Source organism: Mercurialis annua, linkage group LG7 (genome assembly GCF_937616625.2).
Source record: "Mercurialis annua linkage group LG7, ddMerAnnu1.2, whole genome shotgun sequence".
In the NCBI taxonomy this organism is placed as follows: Eukaryota; Viridiplantae; Streptophyta; class Magnoliopsida; order Malpighiales; family Euphorbiaceae; genus Mercurialis; species Mercurialis annua.
This window is the reverse complement of record NC_065576.1, coordinates 37,524,299-37,548,468: the sequence shown is the minus strand read 5'-3', so window position 1 is coordinate 37,548,468 and position 24,170 is coordinate 37,524,299. Positions and strand designations below refer to the sequence as shown.

The 24,170-nt window shown below is 31.2% G+C and overlaps 3 protein-coding genes across 3 annotated transcripts; 2 read left to right on the top strand and 1 right to left on the bottom strand.

Moving 5' to 3' along the window:
* Positions 1 to 2,182: 2,182 nt before the first annotated feature.
* Positions 2,183 to 5,583, top strand: LOC126656229 (protein SULFUR DEFICIENCY-INDUCED 1). Its single transcript, XM_050350744.2, has 4 exons — positions 2,183 to 2,356; positions 3,815 to 4,027; positions 4,374 to 4,529; positions 5,028 to 5,583. The coding sequence occupies exons 1-4, from the start codon at positions 2,252 to 2,254 to the stop codon at positions 5,424 to 5,426; spliced, it is 873 nt and encodes a 290-aa protein (XP_050206701.1). The 5' UTR covers positions 2,183 to 2,251; the 3' UTR covers positions 5,427 to 5,583.
* A 10,206-nt stretch (positions 5,584 to 15,789) lies between these two features.
* LOC126655897 (pantoate--beta-alanine ligase) lies at positions 15,790 to 18,623 on the top strand. The gene is made up of 4 exons (XM_050350246.2): positions 15,790 to 16,576; positions 17,283 to 17,396; positions 17,905 to 18,036; positions 18,408 to 18,623. The coding sequence occupies exons 1-4, from the start codon at positions 15,818 to 15,820 to the stop codon at positions 18,525 to 18,527; spliced, it is 1,125 nt and encodes a 374-aa protein (XP_050206203.1). The 5' UTR covers positions 15,790 to 15,817; the 3' UTR covers positions 18,528 to 18,623.
* Positions 18,624 to 18,779: 156 nt separating this feature from the next.
* Positions 18,780 to 22,979, bottom strand: LOC126655898 (vesicle-associated membrane protein 722-like). Its single transcript, XM_050350248.2, has 5 exons — positions 22,587 to 22,979; positions 20,949 to 21,090; positions 20,742 to 20,862; positions 20,507 to 20,569; positions 18,780 to 19,029 (listed from the first exon to the last, which is right to left on the bottom strand). The coding sequence occupies exons 1-5, from the start codon at positions 22,774 to 22,776 to the stop codon at positions 18,886 to 18,888; spliced, it is 660 nt and encodes a 219-aa protein (XP_050206205.1). The 5' UTR covers positions 22,777 to 22,979; the 3' UTR covers positions 18,780 to 18,885.
* Between the last annotated feature and the right edge of the window lie 1,191 nt (positions 22,980 to 24,170).

Sequence of the window (24,170 nt, the reverse complement as noted above, 5' to 3'; positions counted from 1 at the left end):
AGAAAAATAACAATTAATACTTTCTTGATATATTAAAGTGACAAATATTATGAATTAAACCAATTTTTTAAATCCAACAAATATTATAGACCGGAGGAAGTAGTATATAATAAACTTTCCAAAAAAATGCTATCTTTCGCCAAAAGAGATTAAATAGAAATAGAGATACATAACATATGTTGTCTTTTCATCTAATCTTATCAGAACAAATACATGGTTTTGGTACAGTTTCTCTTGGTATATAATTCTGTCTAGGTTCTTTCTTTTGTTTTTATTTGGTCAATGTTAATGTTTTGTTACAGTTCCTTAATTTAATTTGATTTTACAAGTAAACTTTGTAATCCAAATTAAAAATTTTTTTTGAAGTGTTCGATTAATTGTTACATTAGTCCAACTGCACTTCACCTCATTTATAGGCCAGGTTCAATTAGTTCATGTTTTTCCAAGACTTTGAGTGAAATTCTCACTTAGCACTCCCTCCTTTTTTATTTAATTGTTTATTTAGCCAAATTAATTTATTCATAATTAATTGTCCATTTAAAATTTTAAAATAACATTAACTATTATCTTTCAACTCTATTCCTGCCTAATAAATGACTCTATAACTCAGTTTACAAAGTATTTATTACTCCATCCGTCCCGTTTAAGAAATCTCATATTCCATTTTGGGATGTCCCATTTAAAAAGTTCCATTATTATTTTTAGAATACTTTTTCATTGAATACCCCATTTTACCCTTATTTTAGTTATCTTAAAAGAGTTCTATGGAAAATTCCACTATCATTAATTGGGGCAAAACATGAAAAAACATAAAAATAAAAGAATAATTAATGTTTTCTTCATCTGTGTGTAAGGGAGTACTTAATAGGGTTATATTAGTATTTATTCTTATAATTTAAGATAAAAAAATCCACTTTCTTACTCTGTACAATTTTAGTTAAATGGACAACTAAATAAAAACGGAGGAAGTATAATGTAATTTTTGTTGTTGCATGGGAATCAAAAATCCCATAAATATACCTTTCAATGATATTTGTGATTAACATACTTTAAAAATAGCATGTGAATTAAACTAATTGATGGTGTGAAATCAATTATTTCACTTTATTTTATTTGATACACGTTTGTCTATAATTGGTTCAAAAAAAAATAAATAACTAAAATCTTACTCTATTCTATTTTATATACTCTTGTCACAGTTAAAAAATATTTCCTCAAGTTTTACTAAAATTTTGTAATTCACCAAAACCGGCATTTTGTTAAAATTATGAGTTCAATTTTTTTACAAATGCTCTCTATCTTTAATTGTTAAAAAATTGTAATTTTATTAATTATATAAAAAAATTGTGATTCAACACATAACAGTTAGAGAGATGAAAATTTTATTAATTAGAATAGAATAGAATAAATGAAGTAATTATTATAAAATTTTATTCAATTATAAATATGGAGAAGACTTATTTTATATCTCGCTAATTTTTTTAAATATTACTCTCTTCAATTTATAATATTTTTCGCATTTAATTGTTTTACATAAATTAAAAAAATATTAAATATGACTTAATTTATATATATTTCTATTAAATTATCCATATTTATTAATTGTATTTTTATTTTCCATTTATCCTTTTTTTAATAATTGAAAAGGGAGAGCGCTTATAGAAAAATTTAAATTCACGACCTAAGCAATTTGTTGCTCAGTACTTATATTTGAGTTATAGCTCATTGGTTCTACTAATTGTTTTAATCTCATTAAATTATTTATTGATGGGATAAATTTTAAAAAAGAAACGTGTTTGATATTTTTTGATGAATTTTGAAAAATGTTCTCTTAATATTTTAAAATAACAAATCTTATAAATCAAAAATAAAAATTATCATATGATAAATATTATAAATCGGAGGAAATATGGTTAATGGATTAATCATAGAATTAATCTAAGATGATTAGTATTATCTCTGACCAGGGAGCATTTAGAACTTAGAAAAGAGAGAAGATAAACTGTTTCAAGTAAAGAAGCCAATCAAAAAATGAGACATACAACTGATTGATTATTGTAATAATACAGATTCAAGAACAAAGACAACCCTTTGTCCCAATACATTTACACATCTATATATATTTGGACCCACTTCTTGTTTCTTCAAACTTTAAAAGTCTTAGTTTAGTCTTAAATTCTCTTATTATTCTCATCACAACATTAATGCAAAAGCTAGTGTTGCAAACTAAGAATTAAAGAGAAAAAAATCAATGGAAGGGATTATTAGCTCTAAGAGCAGCAGCAGCAATGATTTTCATGTAATTTACAAAGTTCCTTCTGGTGATGGTCCTTATGTTCAAGCCAAGCATGCTCAGGTTTTCTTTCTCACTAATCTTTTACTTTTAATTCTTATTAATTGTTTAATTAATTTTACATTATACATTATGAATTAGTATGTCTATTTGCAAGTGTGATTCTAGTTGAACTTGAACTTTATTATTAGCTTGCACAGTAGTATGGTTTTAGATTTCATTTGTGCACCTACATTTATGTTTCCAACCTTAAATCTAGAATAAGTAGAAAGTAAAAATTCTAGAATTTGTACAATAAATAATTAGCTATATTCATAAACTAATTCTTCCCTAAATCTAGTAATTAGTTTTATTATTAGTGAGGATAGAAACCCTAACTTTATAACAAAACAATTTTATATATGTACAAGATCCATTTACAAGCTACTTGTGTTACTAATTTGAAATTTCTCAAGATGCTTATAATTAAGAATTTTGCATGGTTAACTATTATGACTGCTTTTTTATTTCTGAACTTCTATGATTCTTGTGGTTTGACCTTTAGTTCATGTTTTCAACATGCATAGTCATGATATGATGTATGTATGGTCTTGGAGTTAAATAATTTTAAAATTATTGAACTATGAGTCTTTCGATTGTTATATTTTGATAACTGAATTTTCACTTTTCCATCTATAAGAGAATTTTCAATCAATCTTAGCCGCAATTGCCTATGGCAAAGTTGGATACCCATCAATCTAACCACATCGGCAGTAACAGATTCAAAATTTTAACATTGGAAATGCCAAATTATAATTATGTATTATATGAAGGAGACAATTTTAAAGGGTCCGATTATGAAATCTTTAAAAAAATCAGTGCTAATTGACATTTTTGAAAAGTTGGAGGGGTCATGGCCATGCATGCCTCCCCTCCTTCCGTCATTGCACATCGGGGAACTATTTGCCGGAACTGATTGGATTCCGTTGTTGAAAAATGAAAGTTCAGATGCTAAAAATCGACCGCCCTTTTATAAAAGTGTATAGTTCAGTAACGGCATAAAGTTGGTTGACAACCCTACATTGAGACTCTTGTTTGTCTTGCCCACGATCCCATACAAATAATATTATTATTATTAATATTTTGCAACATAAATAAGTAAATAGATTGGTAGACAGTGATGGTCCACACTAAATTAATCATTTCATAACAATTACTAACTATTATTTTCTGTCTTTTTGTCGTTTCAAATTTAATGAATACTTCTTCATTTCAGTCCAAATTCATAGTTCAAAGCCTTCCATTATCTTCAAGTCTTATCCTATATAGGGAGTAAAAGATGAATTTTAGTTATACATGCAAGTTAAAATTTAAAGCATGTGCATGTATATTTTTAAGGTGTAAAATACATAATATTGAAGTTAAATAGTAATGAATGGATTTGTTTCGTAACGTTTAAAGCATGTACATGTATATTTTTAAGGTGTAAAATACATAATATTGAAGCTAAATAGTACTAATGAATATAAGTGTGAAATGCAGTTGGTTGAAAAGGACCCAGAAAAAGCAATAGTATGGTTTTGGAAAGCAATAAATGCAGGAGATAGAGTAGACAGTGCACTGAAAGACATGGCTGTGGTGATGAAGCAAATTGACAGAACTGAAGAAGCCATTGAAGCTATCAAATCTTTTAGAATCCGTTGCTCTAAGAATGCTCAAGAATCACTTGATAATGTCCTTATTGACTTGTACAAGGTAATATATATATATATATATATCATACATATCCAAAAATTATAAAAAAATTAAAGTGTTATCCATGTCGCATTCGGATCTTATAGGATAGTCGGCTCGACAGGGGCGGTCTTAAAAAGAGCATACAGTTGACAATAGCTTATCCTATAATTTTAATTTTTTTAAAAAAAGTTAATATAAAATTAAATAGTATACTTTTGCCATAAATATTTATAGTTAGCCTATCTTAAAATTTATATTTTGTTAACCGTTGTTCATCTGACAAACTTTCAGTTCCATTTATAAAAAACTTTGGATCTGCCACTAATGGTTGGACAATGCCAAATGACCTTATTTTGGTATGCAGAAATGTGGAAGGATAGAGGAGCAAATAGAACTACTAAAAAGAAAGTTAAGAATGATATACCAAGGACAAGCCTTCAATGGCAAACCCACCAAAACTGCACGCTCACATGGCAAGAAATTTCAAGTTTCTGTACAGCAAGAAGTCTCCAGATTACTGGTAATTAATTCATTTTGGCACTATTTTAAAAACTAAACCGATGGTTGAACCAATGTGGGCATTAGTTCTTGGCCGCACCAATGTGGCCATTGATTCCTAATTCAACTGGTGTAGCCACTAGTTTCTAATCAAACCAGCTGAGTAAAAATAGTTAATAAATATTGTCAGACCTTGCTTGTAGGATACATGGTTAAACTATCGATTCAACTGGTTCAACCGTTTGTTTAACTGGTTCAATCATCGGTTTTAAATTTCGGTTCAATCAGTTACTTCAGACTAATCTAGTTAAACATAATTTTGATTTTTTTGATCAATTAAACAGACACCTAGCCGATTCCCAATCTACCAGTTCAACTAGTTGATTAGTCCGGTTGTTTAATCAATCATATTTAGCCCCGCCTGATATTTCTTCCTTTTAGATAGTATTTTGTTCAATTATATTTCGAAAATTACTTTATTTTTTAAATTTTACTTATCGTTGAATGAAAAATGTGACAGGGTAACTTGGGCTGGGCCTACATGCAGAAATCGAACTACATAGCAGCAGAAGTGGTTTACAAGAAAGCCCAAATGATCGATGCGGATGCAAATAAGGCCTGCAATTTGGGCTCTTGTTTAATAAAGCAAGACCGATATGATGAGGCCCATGAAGTTGTTGAAGATGTAATAGAAGGTAGACTTGCTGGTTCAGATGATTTTAAATCAAGAAAAAGAGCTAGGGAATTGATAATGGAAATTGAATCAAAATTACTGCCACCTGTCCTTACTGATATTTTGGAGACTGATGATTTTGTTAAAGGGCTTGAAGAAATGATGAATCAATGGGCTCCATCTAGATCAAAAAGGCTCCCAATTTTTGAAGAAATTTCTTCTTTTATAGATCAAATTGCATGTTAATTTTGTTTTGATTTTAATTTGTGGGTGTGTTAGAGGTTGTAATTGGTGTTGTAAATCTAGTTGTGTGTTGATAAATAGGAATAAAACAATATAAAATGAGCCCATTGTAAAATATTTACATCTGTTTCCATAATCAAAAATAATTTGGGGTTTCTAATGGTAAAATCAAAAGGATAAAAACAATTGGTTACTTTTAGACCTTTAATTGTTGTTGTTTTTTGTAGTTCAAATCCATAATGAGGCTCATGTACTTTACACCTTTACTTCAGCATGCCCTTATCTCAAAAATGTTATTTGCCCGGTCCTTATACTTAATATTTTTGAAATATGATGCCCTTTTCAGGATAGAATGGCTTGCGTACTGATCAATCGATGTTAGTTAACGGTACTAATATACACGTTATTATTTGTTGATAAATCGAGTGGGACACGGTGGAAAGAGAAACCACGTGTATAACAATGTTTTAAAAAAAACATTTAAAACTAGGGTTTCTCTTTTGAGCATTTTCTGTTTCTCTTATGTTTTCATAAACTAGGGTTTCTCTTTTATTCTACTCCTTAGGCGTGCTCCATGTTCTTTGAAATTTCAAGATGTCGTTATCAAATGGTGAAGATAATGAGTACAATGGTGTTATTCCTGTTGTTGATATCCCTAATTGCAAGTGTGGGAAGAAGGCTTGTTGATGTCTTGGTTTAATAAGAATCCCGGGAGGATATTTTTCCGCAGCGAGGTACATTTTGTCAATATTATTATTTATTTAATGGTGTTTTGATTATTGATTTAGGTTTTTAAGTGTTGTAGGAATTTTTTCTAAAATTTAGGGTTTCATGATATTTATAGTTTTTGATTTAGGTTTTCTGGAAATATTTCACAAATGTTGCTTTTTGTAATGTTGGTTTTTGTATTAGGATGTTTCGAAGAAAAATCATAAATGTTGTTTTCTATAATGTTGGTTTTGTGGAAAATTTCACAAACAAGTTTAGGGTTTTTTACTGTTCGTTTGTATTGGTTTATGTGTAATGTTTTTTCTAGTTCACAAATTTAGGGTTTTGTACAGTTTGTTTCTGTATTAGGTTGTTTGTGACTTAGGCTCATTGATTCGCATATGGTGTTTACTTGTAGGAAACAAATGCTCTTAATTTTGCTGGTATGATGAAGAGTACCTCGACAACTAGTGGTCCTAAATTCCTTTACGAAAGCTTTCTTTCTTTTCTCTCTCAACAACCAATGGTCCACTGAGATGAACAAAACAATTAGGGTTTTGTCTAGAACTTGCAGAAACAAAAAAGTTAGGGTTTAATACCAACGAATAAGATTAAATGAAGAATTGAAATTTTAGGTTCTAACGACGATGAAGATTAAACGAAGAATGGCATATTTAGGGTTTTGGATTATCGATTTGCTAAACAATCAAATATTATCTTCTCTCTCTTTGTTAGGGTTCAAAATAAAACATCACTGTTTCATTTAGTTTAATTTGAAAAAAAATCGGTGAAGTTTATATGTAATAACTCGTAGAAAATTGAAACGACGTCGTTGGGGATTTTTGTCTCGTCATTGTCCACGTGGAATCCATTTGGCACCGTGTTGGAATCAAATTTTGCCATCTGGTTGTCATATAAGGTCTCCACGCTACCTAACGATGATTGGTCAACACGTAAGACATTTCGTCCTGAAAAGGGCATCGTATTTCGAGAATATTAAGTACAGGGATCGGGCATATAATATTTTGGAGATAAGGGTATGTTGAACAAAAGGTGTAAAGTACAGGGGCTTTAATATGAATTTGGCCTTTTCTATACTATAATAAGAGATTGAGATCTGAAACTTTTAGTTAAAATTATCTTAAACCACGATAAATATAATTTTTAATCTCAAATAATTATTTATTTATGGGAAAAGAGTTATTTATCGCCCTAAAACAGAAATTGGATAAACTTAAAAAAATTGAATTTTTGTAAACTTTCATAAAATTTTAGCCTTTTTTAATCATTTGGCCTTGAAAAAAAAAAGTCGGTAATTTTTGAGAATATTAGACATAAAAAAAATTCTTATTTTAGAGAGAATCGAGAAAGCCATGACTATTATTTCCCATGTCTCCGTATTTGCTTTGGTGAGTTTGTCCCGTTTGATTTGAAGTCTTTAAGCATAATCACAAAGTAATATGCATAATAATGGGTTAAATACAAATCAATGCTTTTTTTTATTTGTATGTTAAATCAATCCTCCAATTGATTATCTTATTTTAAAAAAAATTGAATTTAGAATGGATCAATTATATAAAAATTTAGATTTATCAATTATATTTTTTATAATAGAAAATTAGATAGGACAGTTATATAGAAGTATAAATTTAATGACTATATTTCAAAAAAAGATGAAGTACTAATTTTTTGTTTTTAAGAAGTTTGCGGGGCAGTCGCCACTTCACCGATAAATGTTCTTTGTGTGACGTAGAGAAAACGCAAGCACACTTATTTATTCATTGTCGTTTTGCTAAAGAGGTGTGGCATGGTATTCTTCAGAAACTTGATATCATGTGGGTTTTTCCGAACTCTTTTATTGCTTTCTATAAGCAATGGTTAGAGATTGTTCCTACGAGTCGGTACTTTGAATTATGGCGGATGCTTTGGTTTTTGACTGTGTGGGAGATTTGGAAGCATCGTAATAATCGTATTTTTCAGGGAAAAAACGGTTCAAGCATGGATCTCAAAAAAAAAATTGTCCAACTACACAATTTTTCTTGTGTGACGCTTATGTGAGGCATGCCACCTCAGTGCTATGTAGGCGCCACATAGGTAAAATTTCGTAATTGGACAAAATTGAAATAAAATTTTGTATTTCTGGACAAATTGGATAAAATTAAAAGGTTTGGACTTTTGTGAAATTTTCATGAAAGATTTGGCCTTTTTTAGTCATTTGACATTTTTTTCAATAGCACCCCGACCTTATGATTTCGTCAATTGCACCCTATTTCGTATTTTTACATTTTAATAGCAACCTAAAGTATTAAACTGAATACTTTTTATTTGGATAAAGTTCACAATAAATTTTTCATATATGTCAAAAAAATTAAATGACAATTGATGTTTTAAATTAATCATACAAACCTTCTTCTCCATAACAAAAAAATGTATAAATAAATCAATTAAATAAAACGTCACGGTCTCCCTTCAAACCTGCCACCGCTCTCTGTCACCACCTCCTTTCGGACATGCCACTTCCGCGCTCCGTCACTGATCTTCCACCGGAGACGAGCTGCTGGTATTCCATGGAAGACCAATCTGGTTTTCCTTGGGGAAGAACAGATTTGCTAGTCTTCCATTGAAGACGAACAGACGAGCTGCTCATCCTCCATGAAAGACGAACAGCTCGTCTCCGGTGGATGACCGGAAACGGAGAGCGGTGGGTGGTGGCGGAAAAGGACGATGATGAATTCGGTTTAAATATATATTTAATTTTGAATTAAATGATTAATTATACAATTATTTAATTAATTAATTAATTTTTTTATTTATGATTTATTTGAAAGTTTTTTAAGTTAACGAATTTATTTGAATTTGTTCAAGTAGAAAAAAGTATAAAATGACCTTAAATTTGATTGTTTTATAAAATTTAATCCTATAATAATAAAATCATCTATTTTTTTAATTTAGGGTGCTACTGAAACGTAAAAATATGAAATAGAGTGCAATTGACAAAATTATAAAGTCGTAATTCTATTGAAAAAAATAAAGGTCAATAGTTTTTTAGGGTGTTAGCCTTCTTTTAATTTATATCCTTAGTCTTATTCACACCCTCGATGCACACCATTATTCTTTTGGATTCTTATGTAGATGGCCAACGATTTTTGCAAATTTGCAATTTCAAGATTAGGGTTTGTTAATTACTTGATATTAAATCCTCCGATTGTTTAATCTTTCATATATTTTAGGGTTAATTCCTAAAAAAATCACGAACTTTACACAAAGTTTCATTTTAATCATGACCTTTAAAAGTTGCCATTTAAAGGCACGAACTTTCATATTATTTCAAATCCATCATTTCAGTGTATTTTTATTGACTAAATTTTTCACTAAACCATTAATGAAAGACCCAAGTTATTAATCAACATCAAATCTTATTATCTTTCAGTTAGAGTATATAGGATTAGGAATTTACAGTCAGATAAAATACACTGAATTTTACTTTAGTGATAGATTTGAAATAAAATGAAAGTTCGTGCCTTTAAATGACAACTTTTAAAGGTCGTGATTAAAATGAAACTCCGTGTAAAGTTTGTGATTTTTTTAAGAATTAACCCTATATTTTAAATTTAGAATGCTAATTTTAATAATGATTGCTACTTGTTGTGATAGTATCATGCTCTAAATATAGTTTCAGTATTATGAAGTTATATTTTCTACAATAAAAACTTTGTTTGCCCCCTCAATTTTAAATTTTCTAGTTCCGCCTCTGAACTAGGTTTCCAATTTTAATGCATAAATGAGACGTTGAGATCTGATTGTGAACAATAAGAGATTTTGATTATGATTGGTGAGCTGAAACATGATCGATAAAAGTGGTTTAGTTTCCATAGTACCGGCCCTTCGATTTCTACTATTAGGCTTAGCCGCTTCTTGAACAACTAAAGGCCAAATTTCAATCTTTCCATCAAAAGACATACCTGATTATTTATCAACTTGAGGTCGCGACACAGCATCAAGAAACATAATTTTTGTTATAAAACATTTGCTCTTACAAGTTCGATGAGGCTCCTCTTCATTTGGATGGAGATAATATTTGTTTGATATTGTCGACATGTAATAGCATTTCTCATCGATGTGTATTTAGTTGTTCATGTCAAGAAAGTGAGGATTGTTAATAGCACTTTCATCGACCATTGATAAACAAAATTTCAGCCTTGATTTCATATTTTGATCGGTCAAATATGGCTTCAACGAAGTTGAATGAGCTCGGATTGATCCTTCTTTAATTCTCCTATGAAAGGTTGATTTTGAAATGTTCAATGCGGCTGAAGCAGATCTTATGTTTGTTCTATGTTGAAAAGGTACGTCTTTAATTCTTTCACAATCAAATTCAACTCTCTTGCGACCAACATTCCATAAAAGCTTTAAGTCTAAATCAGGAAGAGTACCATCATGCATAAGAGACTTTGCTAGACTCCATAAGCGAGAAACCGATCTTCTTGATATTGAAAATATTCCAGCAACTTCATCGAGTATCCCACTCGGCAATTTATTCAATTTTCCAAGTTCACTCCGTTGTAGTAACATTTTATCACATTTTTCTTCTGCTCGATTGTAAAGTTTTTTCTTTTATTCCCAATAGGCATACAAACACCAGTTTCCATCTCTGAAGAATCATTATCTTCAACTTGAAAATCTTCTAGAATTGTAGATTCAATGGGTGGGTTTTGTTCAAAATTTAGTAGTTCAGGTGAAGGAAAAATATCAGATGGAATCTCATTTAAATCAAAAGAGTTTTGATTGCAAAAGTCACTCATATTATTGTTTTGATATTTTCTGTTTAGATGAATATTGATCTTGTGTTATACACAATGAGTTACGTTTCTTATACTAATAGGTTAGAAACCAGTGGTAATTTTGATGGCAAGTTAAACAAAATTTGGAGCCAACTAAATTTTTCAAATTTTATTCAGATATGTCCCTCCACTTTAACTTGTCATGGCTTATATGTTCACTTTGTATTCTTTATGGAAAAAATGGCGGTATTATTTTTTATTTTTGGCTCAAAAATAGTCTTTCTCATCAAACATTAATTAGACATTGGAAAGCTAAAAACAAATTGTAATTTCCAAAAAATGATTAATGGAATGTTGATATACTAAGATACTTAAAGTATGGGTATAATTGAAAAATAAGTAAAAATAATTAACTTTAACTAATTTAACTAATATTTCTTAATTCTTGTGTAAATCCTACTATGCCTATCTTTGTGGGACAGGGGGAGTATTTTCTAACATGTTTTTCACTTGTGTGTTTTACAAGTTGTACTATTTTAGAATTTGTTATCCCTTTTGTTAAAAGAACATTTGCATTTAATGTTCATGTCTCGTAATGATTGTCCTTATGGCATACACTTCTCCAACGGACCTTTGAGTTTACTACTCCTTATCTCTCTTACTTTTAAAAGGTTTATTATTTTCTTGTCTAATTTGCAATAGTTTGGGCAATTTTCATTAAACATGAAAAGTTGGTGAGTTTGTGTATTTAATGTTTGCCAATCACTTGTCAGTACCTTGTCCTCTCTCTATAAATCTTGGTTTTCATATCTACATTTAAATTATATATCTTCTTAGTTTTTTATTTTTAATCTTTCCACATTATTTTGGAGGATTCTTCCTTCTACTTGCTTGCAAGACCTTAGAACGCATGTGGTCTGCTTAGCTAATATATTCATGAGATATCTAGTCAAAAATTTATTGGTCAACCGTGTATAATTTTTGATAGACCTACATTAAATTTTAGTTAGTGATTTACCTTTGAGAAAAACTCCAAAGTAGTTGTTGAGTTTTAAAACACCATAACTGTAATTTGTAATCAAATTTTTTGTTTATTGCAAAACGCGCTCTTTGGTTGAGTAGTGAATATAGGTTTGTGTATAAACTGAACCACTATAGAATCTCTTTGTCATTTTCTCTAAATCCTAACCTTCTATAATATTTTGATGAACAATTTTTTAATTTTTTTAAAACAACATATTCACACCCTCTATAAGATTGCATTTGGAATTATAAAATCGTTAAAATATTATATAATATAATGTTACCGTCACGGATAATAATTGCAACCTTAGCCCCCATATCAAATTATGATAATATTTATAATATCCATATTCAAAGATAGGTCGACCAGGATCTTTCTGACCACTACTTAACATTGATACTCAATATCACACATATAATCAACATATTTGAGGACCATGAAGGTCGAGAGTTCCAAACTCCATCAAATACATCACCGATTTCACTCGATCCACAAGGTATGAAGTCTAAGAGTCTCATATTCCATCAAGTACATCATTATGAAGGTCGATAGCTCGAAACTCCATCAAGTACATCATATCCAATCCACATATATCTAGCATAAATCCACATATATAGAATTTCGTAGTATAAAATAAATTTCCCAATAAAATAACATATTAGTTACTTAATAATCAAAAATAATATATAATCTTACAAAACTGATGATACGAGAACGAATCTGACGAACACTCTTTTAAATATTCTCTGACTCTGATATTTCTGACGTAGACGGGTCTAAAGACAAACGTCTAATAGACACAAATTGTGAATTAACAATCACTCCTAACTTTAAAAAATGTCTAACGACATCAATTAATCATATATCAACACAACCAATTATCCCAATTCAAGATATTTGGCATACACATCATAATAATTTAACACATACGAGTTTTCGATTATGCTCCGAGTTTTAAAATCATTTTCGAATAATAATTAATATTTTTCAAGACGAGTATATACAACATATTTTTTAAAAATCCATAAAACTCACTATATCTCAAAGAGTTATTTCAACTTTCGAATAATCAAATCCTCGGAAGAAACAAATAACTCCATATTTCTATCTCTTGTTCAAAATAATAAAGCACATTTTTCAAAATTAACTTCATTCACATCAGATCTCATGGATATGTCAATTTCACAAAAAAAAACATGGTATTCAAAAATTTCCAATAAAATGTTTAAGCTCGAAAAATTATTTTAAATACCATCAGAGCATAACTTCAACCTTCGCACTTAATATATAACTCAACATGTCAAACTTATAGCACCACACTATATTAATCCATTACACTTCATCAAGCCAAACTTATCATGATCACAATATATTAGCTCATATACCATAATCAATTTACCTCCAATCATTCACCACCATTATTATAAAATTCTTGTCATAACATATACCTTTTTCACATCAACAAGTATATTTATAACTTATCAATTCTTACGAACACATGTGTATCAACTTCATCAATTTTCACCTCAATTCATCATTATTATAATCACGTATAGATTCATCATGATGGATATGGGTTATCGATACTAGAAGTAATCAAAAATTAGATCAGATCCTATAAGGATATGGGTAGTTCAACTGTACCAGGAGTATTTAAGACCTAGCAGAGTCCTACTCAAACAAGAATAGACGAACCGTACCAAACATATTAGATCATATTGAATCTCATGAATGTAGGGATAAAGATAAGATCACAATCTTATCTTCACAAGGTTGTAGAGTTCGAATAAAACACTCACTCCAAATTATAGAATCCAACTACAACACTAAGACAAGCGCCTATATAAAGAGGGGTTTGAAAAATCGGGTATACACAAATTCATTCTTTCTACCAAATCATCATTATTCCATATATTTTAAAAAAATGATTTAGACATGAGATTGTGTGTATTCAGACCAAACAGGTCTGAATCATAATTACACATAACTCTTACATACAACCCTATTTAATCAAGGCTTAATGTCTTAAAAAAACCCTGACCTTTCATCCCCTTTTCAATCCTACCCTGACGTTGCAAATCTTTCAATTTTACCCTATTTTGTATTTTTTTTTTCATTTCAATTGTACCCTAAAACACAAAATTGGCCTTTTTTTATTTGGCAAAAATTCTCTAAATTGACCTTTTTGCATTAGATTAACTTTTTATATTAAATTGACCATTTTTAAAAAAAATTATTGAACTTTTGTCAAATAAATAAAGATCAATTTTATGCTTTAAGGTACAATTGAAATGAAAAAAATACAAACTGGGTAAAATTGACAACTTTTCAACGTCAGGGTAGGATTGAAAAGGGGATGAAAGGTTGGGATTTTTTTAAGGCATTAAGACTTTAATCAATATACAGACCAACACTCAATAGTCATCATAATTATATCAAATGATTCACACAACTCATGATTATTTCATCATGCATGCCATGTAATCACATTAAGTTATCCTTCAAGAATTCTCATCTTCGTATCAATTCTCATAACAATCAACATCAACAAGTCATCATGCAGTAGAAGAATGACAAGTAGGAATGAGTTCAAAATACCTCTACATAATCTCCTTTGAAAGAAAAAATAATTTGACTAGAGATTTGGAGAGAAACAACCCTTAATGGTACTTGAAATTCATAAAACCAACTTGAAGAAATCTTGAAAAATCTTCGTTGCATGCGATGTTTTCCTAGGTAGAATTGTTTGATTAGGTGTTTAGAATCATTCGACGGCTTCAATTTCAAGATTAAAGGTTCGGACAGTGAGGAAATTAAATTGGGAGAGAAAAGAATGAAATAAATAGGCTAAAATGACAAAAAAAAGGCTTTTTTGTTTTGTCCTCGGCATATTTATAGAAAAATAGCATAAACGATCATTTAAGACAGTGAACGATCGTTCACATGATCGTACACTTTAATGGTTCGAATTCTGCACCATGAACAATCGCGATCATTCACTGCTTGAGACCCTTAAAACTCAATTTCTTTCAATAAAAACGAGTTGTTGGACACCCGAAACAATATCAAACTTCAATATAATATTCAAACCACTTTAAATTCCAAACATAACATGACAATCATATCACACGAAAAACAACACACGCCGACAAACACATCAATGTATAAAACATAATTGCACCGGAAAAGAACGGGATATTACATTAGTGGTGGAAGTGGTAGCGAGTGGTGGGAGAGCTGTGGAGAACAATGGATGTTGATGGGGGTGGTGGTCGTAGGTGGAGGTGGTCGAAGGTTGTGATGTGTGGAGGTGGTGGTAGTTAGTAGCTTGAGTTTAGAGTTAGTTTGGGTTGGTTGAAAGTAGGTTTATAGCTGAATATTTTTACAATTATATTCACTTTTTTAAATATTTTTTCAATTTTGCTAAAACAAATATTTTCCAAAAAGATAATCAATCAGTATTTTGCAATTTCTTTCACTTTTTTGTTGATATATTTTTATAAACCCCTAAATATTAGGGGTAGTTTGTTGCTTTGTTTTAAAATATCACACATGGGCGACCGGTTAAATCAAGAATCGACAATAATCTAGTAAACAAAAACTGAAAAAAAATCGGATATCCGATTCAACTATATCAGATCGGAAGAATCGAAATAAATTAGTAGTTGAATAGGTGAACTGCTGGTCTAGCCGGATTACAAGAATTAGCGATGAAAAAATGTCACTAAATATCAAAAATACATCACTAACTCTATAAATGTTTTTAAATTTTTCTAAATTTCCATTCAACCGATTGAACCGGTTATCCGGAAACCAGTGATCTTATCGGTTTGGCCACCCGTTCGGTTTTTAAAACACTCAAGCTCTTTGGTGACTGAAGGATGATGACAGCCAGCACAAGTGGTGAAGTGCAACCAACCCGCCACATAACGCCATTTGTCCATCTCTCTGTTCCATTTCGAATTCCAACGCTCCTAATCTTCAATCCCCTTCGTCTTCTTCCTTACTATCCCAACCAAGAAACATCACCACTAATCCATTTAATCAGAAAAAAGATCACAAAAATGGAAGCAAGCAAGGAGCCAATAATAATAACAGAGAAACAAAAGATGAGAAACTGGTCGAGGCAAATGAGATCTCAAGGCAAAACAATCGCCCTCGTACCCACCATGGGTTACCTTCACCAAGGCCATTTATCACTCGTTCAACAAGCTCACACTCACGCAGATTTAACAGTCGTTTCAATCTACGTAAACCCAGGTCAATTCTCCCCTTCCGAAGATCTTTCCACCTACCCATCTGATTTTCATGGCGATATTCTCAAGCTCATGTCTGTTCGTGGTGGGGTTGACGTTGTTTTTCATCCCCATAATTTGTATGATTATGGGGACGATGATGGTGGTGAAAAGATGAGGAATTTGGAGGGTGAAAAGGTGGTGAATTGTGTGGAGGAGAAGGGTTTGGGGCATGAGAGTTGGGTTAGAGTTGAGAGATTGGAGAAGGGTTTGTGTGGGGAGAGTAGGCCTGTGTTTTTTAGAGGAGTTGCTACTGTTGTTACCAAGTTGTTTAATATTGTGGAGCCTGATTTTGCTTTGTTTGGGAAGAAGGATTATCAGCAGTGGAGGATTGTTCAAAGAATGGTGAGAATTTTGATTCATTTTATTCGTCGTTGACATGTTGATTTGGTTTTATTGTTGAATGTTTCAATTTCAGTTGATGTTTGTCTGATTTGTTATGCAACCATGGGGATGGGTTTAGGATTTTATGTTAATGTACTTTAAATCTTAAGTATGTGTCTGAGAGGCATAACCATATCCCATATTGCATAAAAAGTTGTCGGCTTATATGTTTCGGAAACAATTCTGAAACTCCGGAACTAGGGGCGGAACGATTCTTAGGTTAGGGTAGGCTCCAGCCCTGACTGTGACCGTTTTTTTAAGAAAATAGAGGTACATTTGTAGTGAAAATCAGGGCTAAAGCCCGGGCCGGAAAAAAAATTAGATTCTGGCACTGTCTAGAACTTTATAATTATAACCTATTTTGTAAACATATTTTTTCGCCGTTTCTCATTTCGTTTTTTTCCATGTTTCAAAGTTTCAATTCACTTCTGGACAATATAGTGTATAAACTTTAGTTGTCATGCTTTTGTTTTCTAGTTGCATAGTTTCCTGATGTTGCAGTTTTCAGCTTAAATCATTTAAAACTATGGATTTGGGATAGAAATTCATATAGAACCTTTTTCTTTCGCTTTGTAATCTGGCTAAGATCACTATTAGACTTTCTTATTACAAATCTGGAACCATTTACTGATTGGTTACACTCTGATTAGTGATTAACTATCTGCAGGTGCGAGATCTTGATTTTTCCATACAAATAATAGGTTCTGAAATAATGCGTGATAGCGATGGTCTTGCGTTGAGTTCTCGCAATGTGCATCTTTCTACTGAAGAGAGGACAAAGGTTCTTTCAATAACTGTGGAATGTTATGTTTTCTTTAATTACTACTACATCTTTTCATTTAGTTTTAATGTCTGCCAGACGCTCATTAATATTTTGTTGTTTGCTTAAATAAATTGGGTGGCTTGATGTACATCTATCAGTTTCTAGGAGTTTTGAGATTTTACTATTCCGATACAAATCGTACTGTTTAAAACAATTCCGGTACTTCTAGTGAGCTCAATAAGAAAAAACATAATTTAAGAAATGTTTGTCAAAAGATTTTCTATGCACTAGATTGCTCAAAAGCGTGTCCACGGTGCTATGTTGCACAGAAACAGAATTGCCGAAACAGAAAACGGTGAAATGACATTTTTGACAAGAATTGATTAAAGATATAAAATATTACAGTAGAATTTTAGAAGCTTTTTGGAAACAGAAATGAAATGCCAAATAGTCAAAGTTCTCATACAACATAGAGTACAACTCCTTGTAGTTTAGATTTCAATTCTCTCTTCCATGAATTCTGCAGGCTTTGTCTATTAGCAAATCGTTGTTGAAGGCCAAGTTACATGCAGAAGAAGGCCGAACGAACTGTAGAGAGTTACGAGATATGGTCGTCCAGACAATAAATGAGGCTGGAGGAAAAATTGATTATGCTGAGGTGAGCATCTTCTTTCCATAACAGTGGTTGCATTTTGAATTTATTTGTGTCTTAAAAAACTTCCCTCAAACCATAGGAGGTAATCTACATCTCGTAATTTGCTTGGCAAAACAACATTTTCTTAGAATTTTATTTGTTTATTTTTTATCCTTCTCACTTTTCTTTAAACCCTTTAAAATGTCTTAGGCCATTATTTGGTTTAGAGATTGGAGGAACCTCGGAGCTGATAAAATCGGGTGAAATAAAAAAAAGAAAACCTTCAAAATTAAGCTGTAGGAATAGCTTCGGCGGTGGAAACTGATACATAGCAACTGAATTAAACAAACCTAACATTGAAGATACTAATGTTGTCATTTTACTGTTGTCACCAGATTGTAGAGCAGCAAAGTTTGGAGGCTGTGGAAGAAATAAAGATTCCTGTTGTATTCTGTGTTGCTGCCTGGTTTGGGAAGGTCAGATTGATAGATAATATTGAAATCAATATGAAATGATTCTTAGTCGACAGGTTAGGTTAGGAGACGATTCTTGTTGTTCAACATTTTAGGTTACAAAAAAGATTTAAAAAAAAATGGATTCCGAATCTACTACATTGCTTTTTCATGATATGTTAAGTTGAAATATATGTTAAGTTAAAATATTTACCCACTGATTCCATTTATTCATGTCCGATCAAGCAATCAAAATTCATTAGGAGTGAGCATCAATGAGGACATATTTAGAACATATTTAACTACAACAATGAATTGACAAACTTGCACACGTCAATAAACTGACTAGTATCAAAATAAGAGTACGAACTATACACAAGCAGCATCTTAAAATATATTTGGTTCGACGTCATACATGATTCTAACACTTGAAGCCTCCGCAAACGGACAATACAATGATGAGGATCAAAGCAATCAATATACCCAGCACTATCAGCTTTATTTTCATGTTCTGGAACCACATCTTCCTCCTCATCTGGGTTCCCTGTGTTCTGAAATCTTGTGCCTGCACCAACCCCCAAAATTTCCACATCATATAATGTCTAAAAGAATAGAGTTTTTGCAATTAATGGTCACTTCTAATTAGGGAGGGAAAAAACACCACAAAAGTCGCTGCCTAGTAAGAGTATGCATCCAGCATTTTGGTTCGATTTCTATGTTTAAAGAAAATGAAAAACAAACCAAAAATAAAAGGACAAATTTGGTTTGGTTTGCTAGAATTTTACAAAAACTCAAAAATAATTCTTCGTTTTAATAAATGGGCAATTTGCCCCATCAATTTGTAAGCAATGGGCAATTAACATATAAATTAACTTTGTTGACAAATCAATACATGAACTTGATTATGCAATTTGCCCCAATTTGGCAATTTGCCCCTCAATTTGTAAGTTAATTCTCTTAAATTGGCAATTTGCCCCCCTTAACTTGTAAGTTAATTTGCCAAAATGGGCTAATTGCCCATAATCACCAAGTTCGTGTACTGATTTGCCAACAAAGTTAATTTATATGTTAATTGTCCATTACTTACAAGTTGAAGGGGCAAATTGCTACTTAAATCAAATTTAGAAATTGTAATATAACCTACATTTTGACCATTTGCTTGAACACATGTAATATTTTTTTTTTTTTTGAAAACGTAATTTTTTTTTTAAATCTGCATAATATATGCATAATTTGATTTTTTTTTTTTAATATTAAAAATAGAACCGAACCAAATTTTTTAAAGATATTATTATAAGTAAATTGCACAGCCCATTTTTGGTTTAATTCCAAAGATAATTCTTCTTAAAATTTTAAAGTAAAAAAATTAGAAACTAAATATAAGTCGAAATATAATACAATGTACATTTTAACCGTTTTAACACAAAGAATTTTGTTATTTTTATGAAAATTGTATAGTATATATCTATTCTGTTTTTCTTAAACTATTCAGTTTCTCAAAATTGAAAATCCAACAAAACCAATTTTTTTATAATAAGTGAATTGAGCATCTCATTTTCAGTTTAATTCTGTTTGATTTTCAATTGGTCTGGTTCGATGCACACCCGTAGAGGCGAAGAGTGGGGGTACATCTAGGAAACACTCTAGTGGGGGCTGCTGGGTAACCAGCCTAGACCTGCAGGACCCCCACCATTCCTAATTATAGGAGTGGATGATGAAGTAACAAATAGAAAATTTCAGAATTAGGGCAGCATGGCCTAATTAGCATCTTGGAAAATCTGACTGGATACAAATTGAAAAGGTTTCAGATGGCAAAGGAACCTAAACCTACACGTTTTAGGAGCTTATAACTTTTTCAGATGAAATATGCAAGTTGTTTAAAAGTGATCTTATGTTTGTACTTTTATTGTCTTTGCCAAAAGGGATGAACTAGAAGGCCAGAGTCCAAAAAGAAAAGTTTAACATATATGAATCTATATGAAGTTAGCTCAACAACAAAAGTGCAATTTTGTCAAGAAGGCAAATGGTGTTCATTAATTTACCTGAGAGCGTAGATTTTCGGTTTTGTCAACAAGAAGCTCAATTTTCTCTCCACGATCAAGAACCTGCAGAAAAAACATAATAATTAACAACATAATTCTGACTCTTAATTCTCAAAACATTTTCATTATCATAGATAACGGGAACCTTCTCACTCAAAACAGCAACACCATTCACTTTTCAAAATTCTGTAGCTACTACGACTTGAAGTAATTTAATTTAGCATCATTGTCTTACCTTCTCAATGTTTTCCATCATCACTCCTTTGACTTCAGAAACTTGAGCTTTAACTTTAGCAAGCTTGCTGACCTCTTCAGGGTGATCCACACAGTACTGCATCTGCTCCTTCAATTTGGACCTGTATCATCAAGCGGATTAGCTAAATAGTTAACATAATAGAATCCATGCACCATGTTTAAATCTTATACAATGAAAAGCAGTTACCCAAATTCCTTGTTCAAGCCATTAGCAACTGCTGTTGCAGCTTTTCCTCCACCATATTTCTTGGTAAATTCCTCCTTGATTCGCTCAAGAAACGCAATTGGAATCTGTCGGCCAACAGACTCAACTGCAACTACACAATAAGCTGCAAAATTTGCAAGATTGTTAGTTCAATTTACAAAAAGGATAAGACCGAAACAGCCAATCACTTAGAAAATACAAGCCAGCATGAATAATCCAATTAAAAAAAGTCGACAAAGTGTATCTCTAATGTTCCATCAAATACATATTAATACCTTTAAGTGTCCTTCTACTAACACTATTTTACTCTAAAACAGATATTACATACAGATGTATTAATTAACTAATTTTACTGCTTCATATATGAAATATAATTCTCTTTTCAAGCCTCGATTCTCAGTTCTACCATAGCTGATAGCTCTCTATCTCTCCGAAAGCTTTAACACGGGGAAACTTAAATTGACAAAAGGCAAAATTATCAATATGAGTGGTAATAAACCTCGACTGCGATAAAGCACCCTATCACAATCTGGTTTTACTACTTCATATGAAATAAAATTCTCTTTTCAAGCCTCAGTTCTCAGTTCTACCATAAGTATCAATATGATTGGTAATAAACCTCGTCTGGGATAAAGCACCCGATCACAACCTGGTTTTCCTAAACAACCCATCATCCTTGAAGCACATTTTACGTTCATGCATTGCAAGTCCCAATGATACTCGAATGTCTCTAATCATCAATTTTACAGATAAAAAATGGCAGAACACAAGAATGGATCAAAGTGGTTGAAAAGAATCTCCAAACGAGACAAAAGTACTGTAACTTTTATTTAATTTTTTTAGAAAAAAGAACTCTCATATACCAAATTTTTTGGCTACTTCATGCAAGTCCCTTTTCTCCTTAATATACTTCAAAATAGTAGCTAGAGGATTTAATCAGATTTAAATTTAGCTTAAGATACATATATTTTTTTCCTTTTCTAATGTACTCATTTAAGATAGCTATTAAACTTAAAGTATAATTTTTCATCAGTTCTGCATCACTAAAGGAAATAAAGAAATACTAATAGAAGTTACCAAATGACACCTTCACCATGGCTTTTCATTATTATAATTTTTTTAACAAATTCTTGAAATATTATACCTAAAAAATCACTCCAAATCTGCTTCCATGATCTTCAAGAATTGTCATCCCGTCCTATTGCACATCCTTAATCTAACTAACATTCACTTCCCACTTACCAACTATGAAGATGATCCATAACTCCATTCTACCTCTTAAAAGGAAATCTGCGCTAAACGATGTCCCCGTCCTATGGTAATTTGAGCTAAAACAGCTCTTCATACTAGATTTAGTAGTAGATTACTACACTGATCAACTACAGTAACTAAAACTAACATTAATCATATCCATTTAAACTATACTATTCATTCAGCACATGAAAACAACAAGACATCAAATCCAAGCATAAAATATGCTTTCAAATCACAAAATAACATCAAATCAATAAATCAGATCAAATCAAATAATAAGAAAAGAATAAATGAACAAAAAGAAACAAACAGATCAGATCTTATAAACAGCTAAACTTAAAAAAAAAAAAAGAGAAGAGTAATTACTGAAGCCGTTATCGACAAGGTAGTTAAACGTATGACCATCGCAGTTGTAAGTGAACTTATTATTAGTCGCCGGAAGTTTCTGGAGACACTGAGCTGCTATTCCGGTGAAATTTCCGGTGAACTCCGTGTAATCAGCTAAAATCACTGTACCTCTCGCCACAAAACTGTAAATCAACGACTGCTGCCCCATGCTTTGATCTATACTCTACTAACCAGTAACCACCGCAACAACAAGAACAAATAATAATGGTGAAACCCTAATCTTTAAAAATGGAGAAATTTTTGGGGAAATGAAAGTCAGAAAAGGCGAGGGGTAGTGGTTGCTGATATTGTTGAAGTTTGAAGAAATTAAATTGAACTTTTTTTATTTTTTTATTTTTTGGTTTGCTTAGTTAAGAGGCAAGGTAGCGTGCCGTGGTGTTTGATTTAAGGCGCCCTTTGTTTTGTTAGGTATTAACGGAATTGCCACGCAGTTTCTGATTTTGAAATTTCTTTTTGATTTGATCAACGGAAGGAAGCGGAGGATGACTTTTTTTTTTAATTTCTTGTTCTAGAAGTTTGGAGGGTGCCCTTTCTCTTCTAATCTTTTTCTAATTTTTATTTCATATGGGGAAGTTTTAATTTGAAAGGCTCAATCCATATTTGACCCCTATGTTTAATTTTATAATTGTCATGTTTCATGTGGCATAATGTTAAAATGATTTTGAAAGGTTATAATATGTTGGCTAATCCCCTGAAAAACCCCTCACCTTTCAACTTCCTTTCATTTGCACCCTCACCTTTCAAAATCCCCAATTTTACCCTAATTTCCATCTTTCACTTTCAATTACACCCTTAAATATTAAATTGACCTATTTTTACTGCAAAAAGTTCAAATTAATACTTTATATTTCAACAAATATTATAAATAGTATCTAATCTAATAAATTTTATGGAATTAAAACGGTAAAATTAAATAAAAGTGAATGTGAAATTTAGTAATTTTTAAAATATTTTTTAGAGAAGATGTTTTTATTGTTGAAATTTTAACATTTAGTACTATTTAGAAAATGAGTAAAAATAAAAAATATTGATTCGAAATTTTTTGAGTGAAAAAAAGTCAATTTAATATTTCGAGGGTGCAATTGAAAGTGAAAGGTGGTAATTAGGATAAAATTGAAGATTTTGAAAGGTGAGGGTGAAAATGAAAGGGGGTTGAAAGGTGAGGGGATTTTTAGAGGATTAGCCTAATATGTTTATACTATGGTTTTGGAATAGCATTCATACCTAAATTATTTTATGAAACTTTTGATGAAATGACATTGTGGCCTAATGAATGTGAAATAAGTTAAAGATGTTTAAAATCATTGATTGTTGTGAAATGGTAAAGTCTCTTTTTCTTCATCTTTTAAATGGTGGGTGGGAGAAGATGAATTTTCCGGTTAGCCGGAAAATCATCCTTTCTCTGCACATATTACTAATTATTATAGATCTATTTAAAGTTTAGTTTTTAATTTGGATTTTGTTGATTTTCTTGTTGGAATAAAGTTTAAGGTCTTTTATACCTTTTTTGCTTAGATTTCTTAGATCTATTTAAAAAAAATT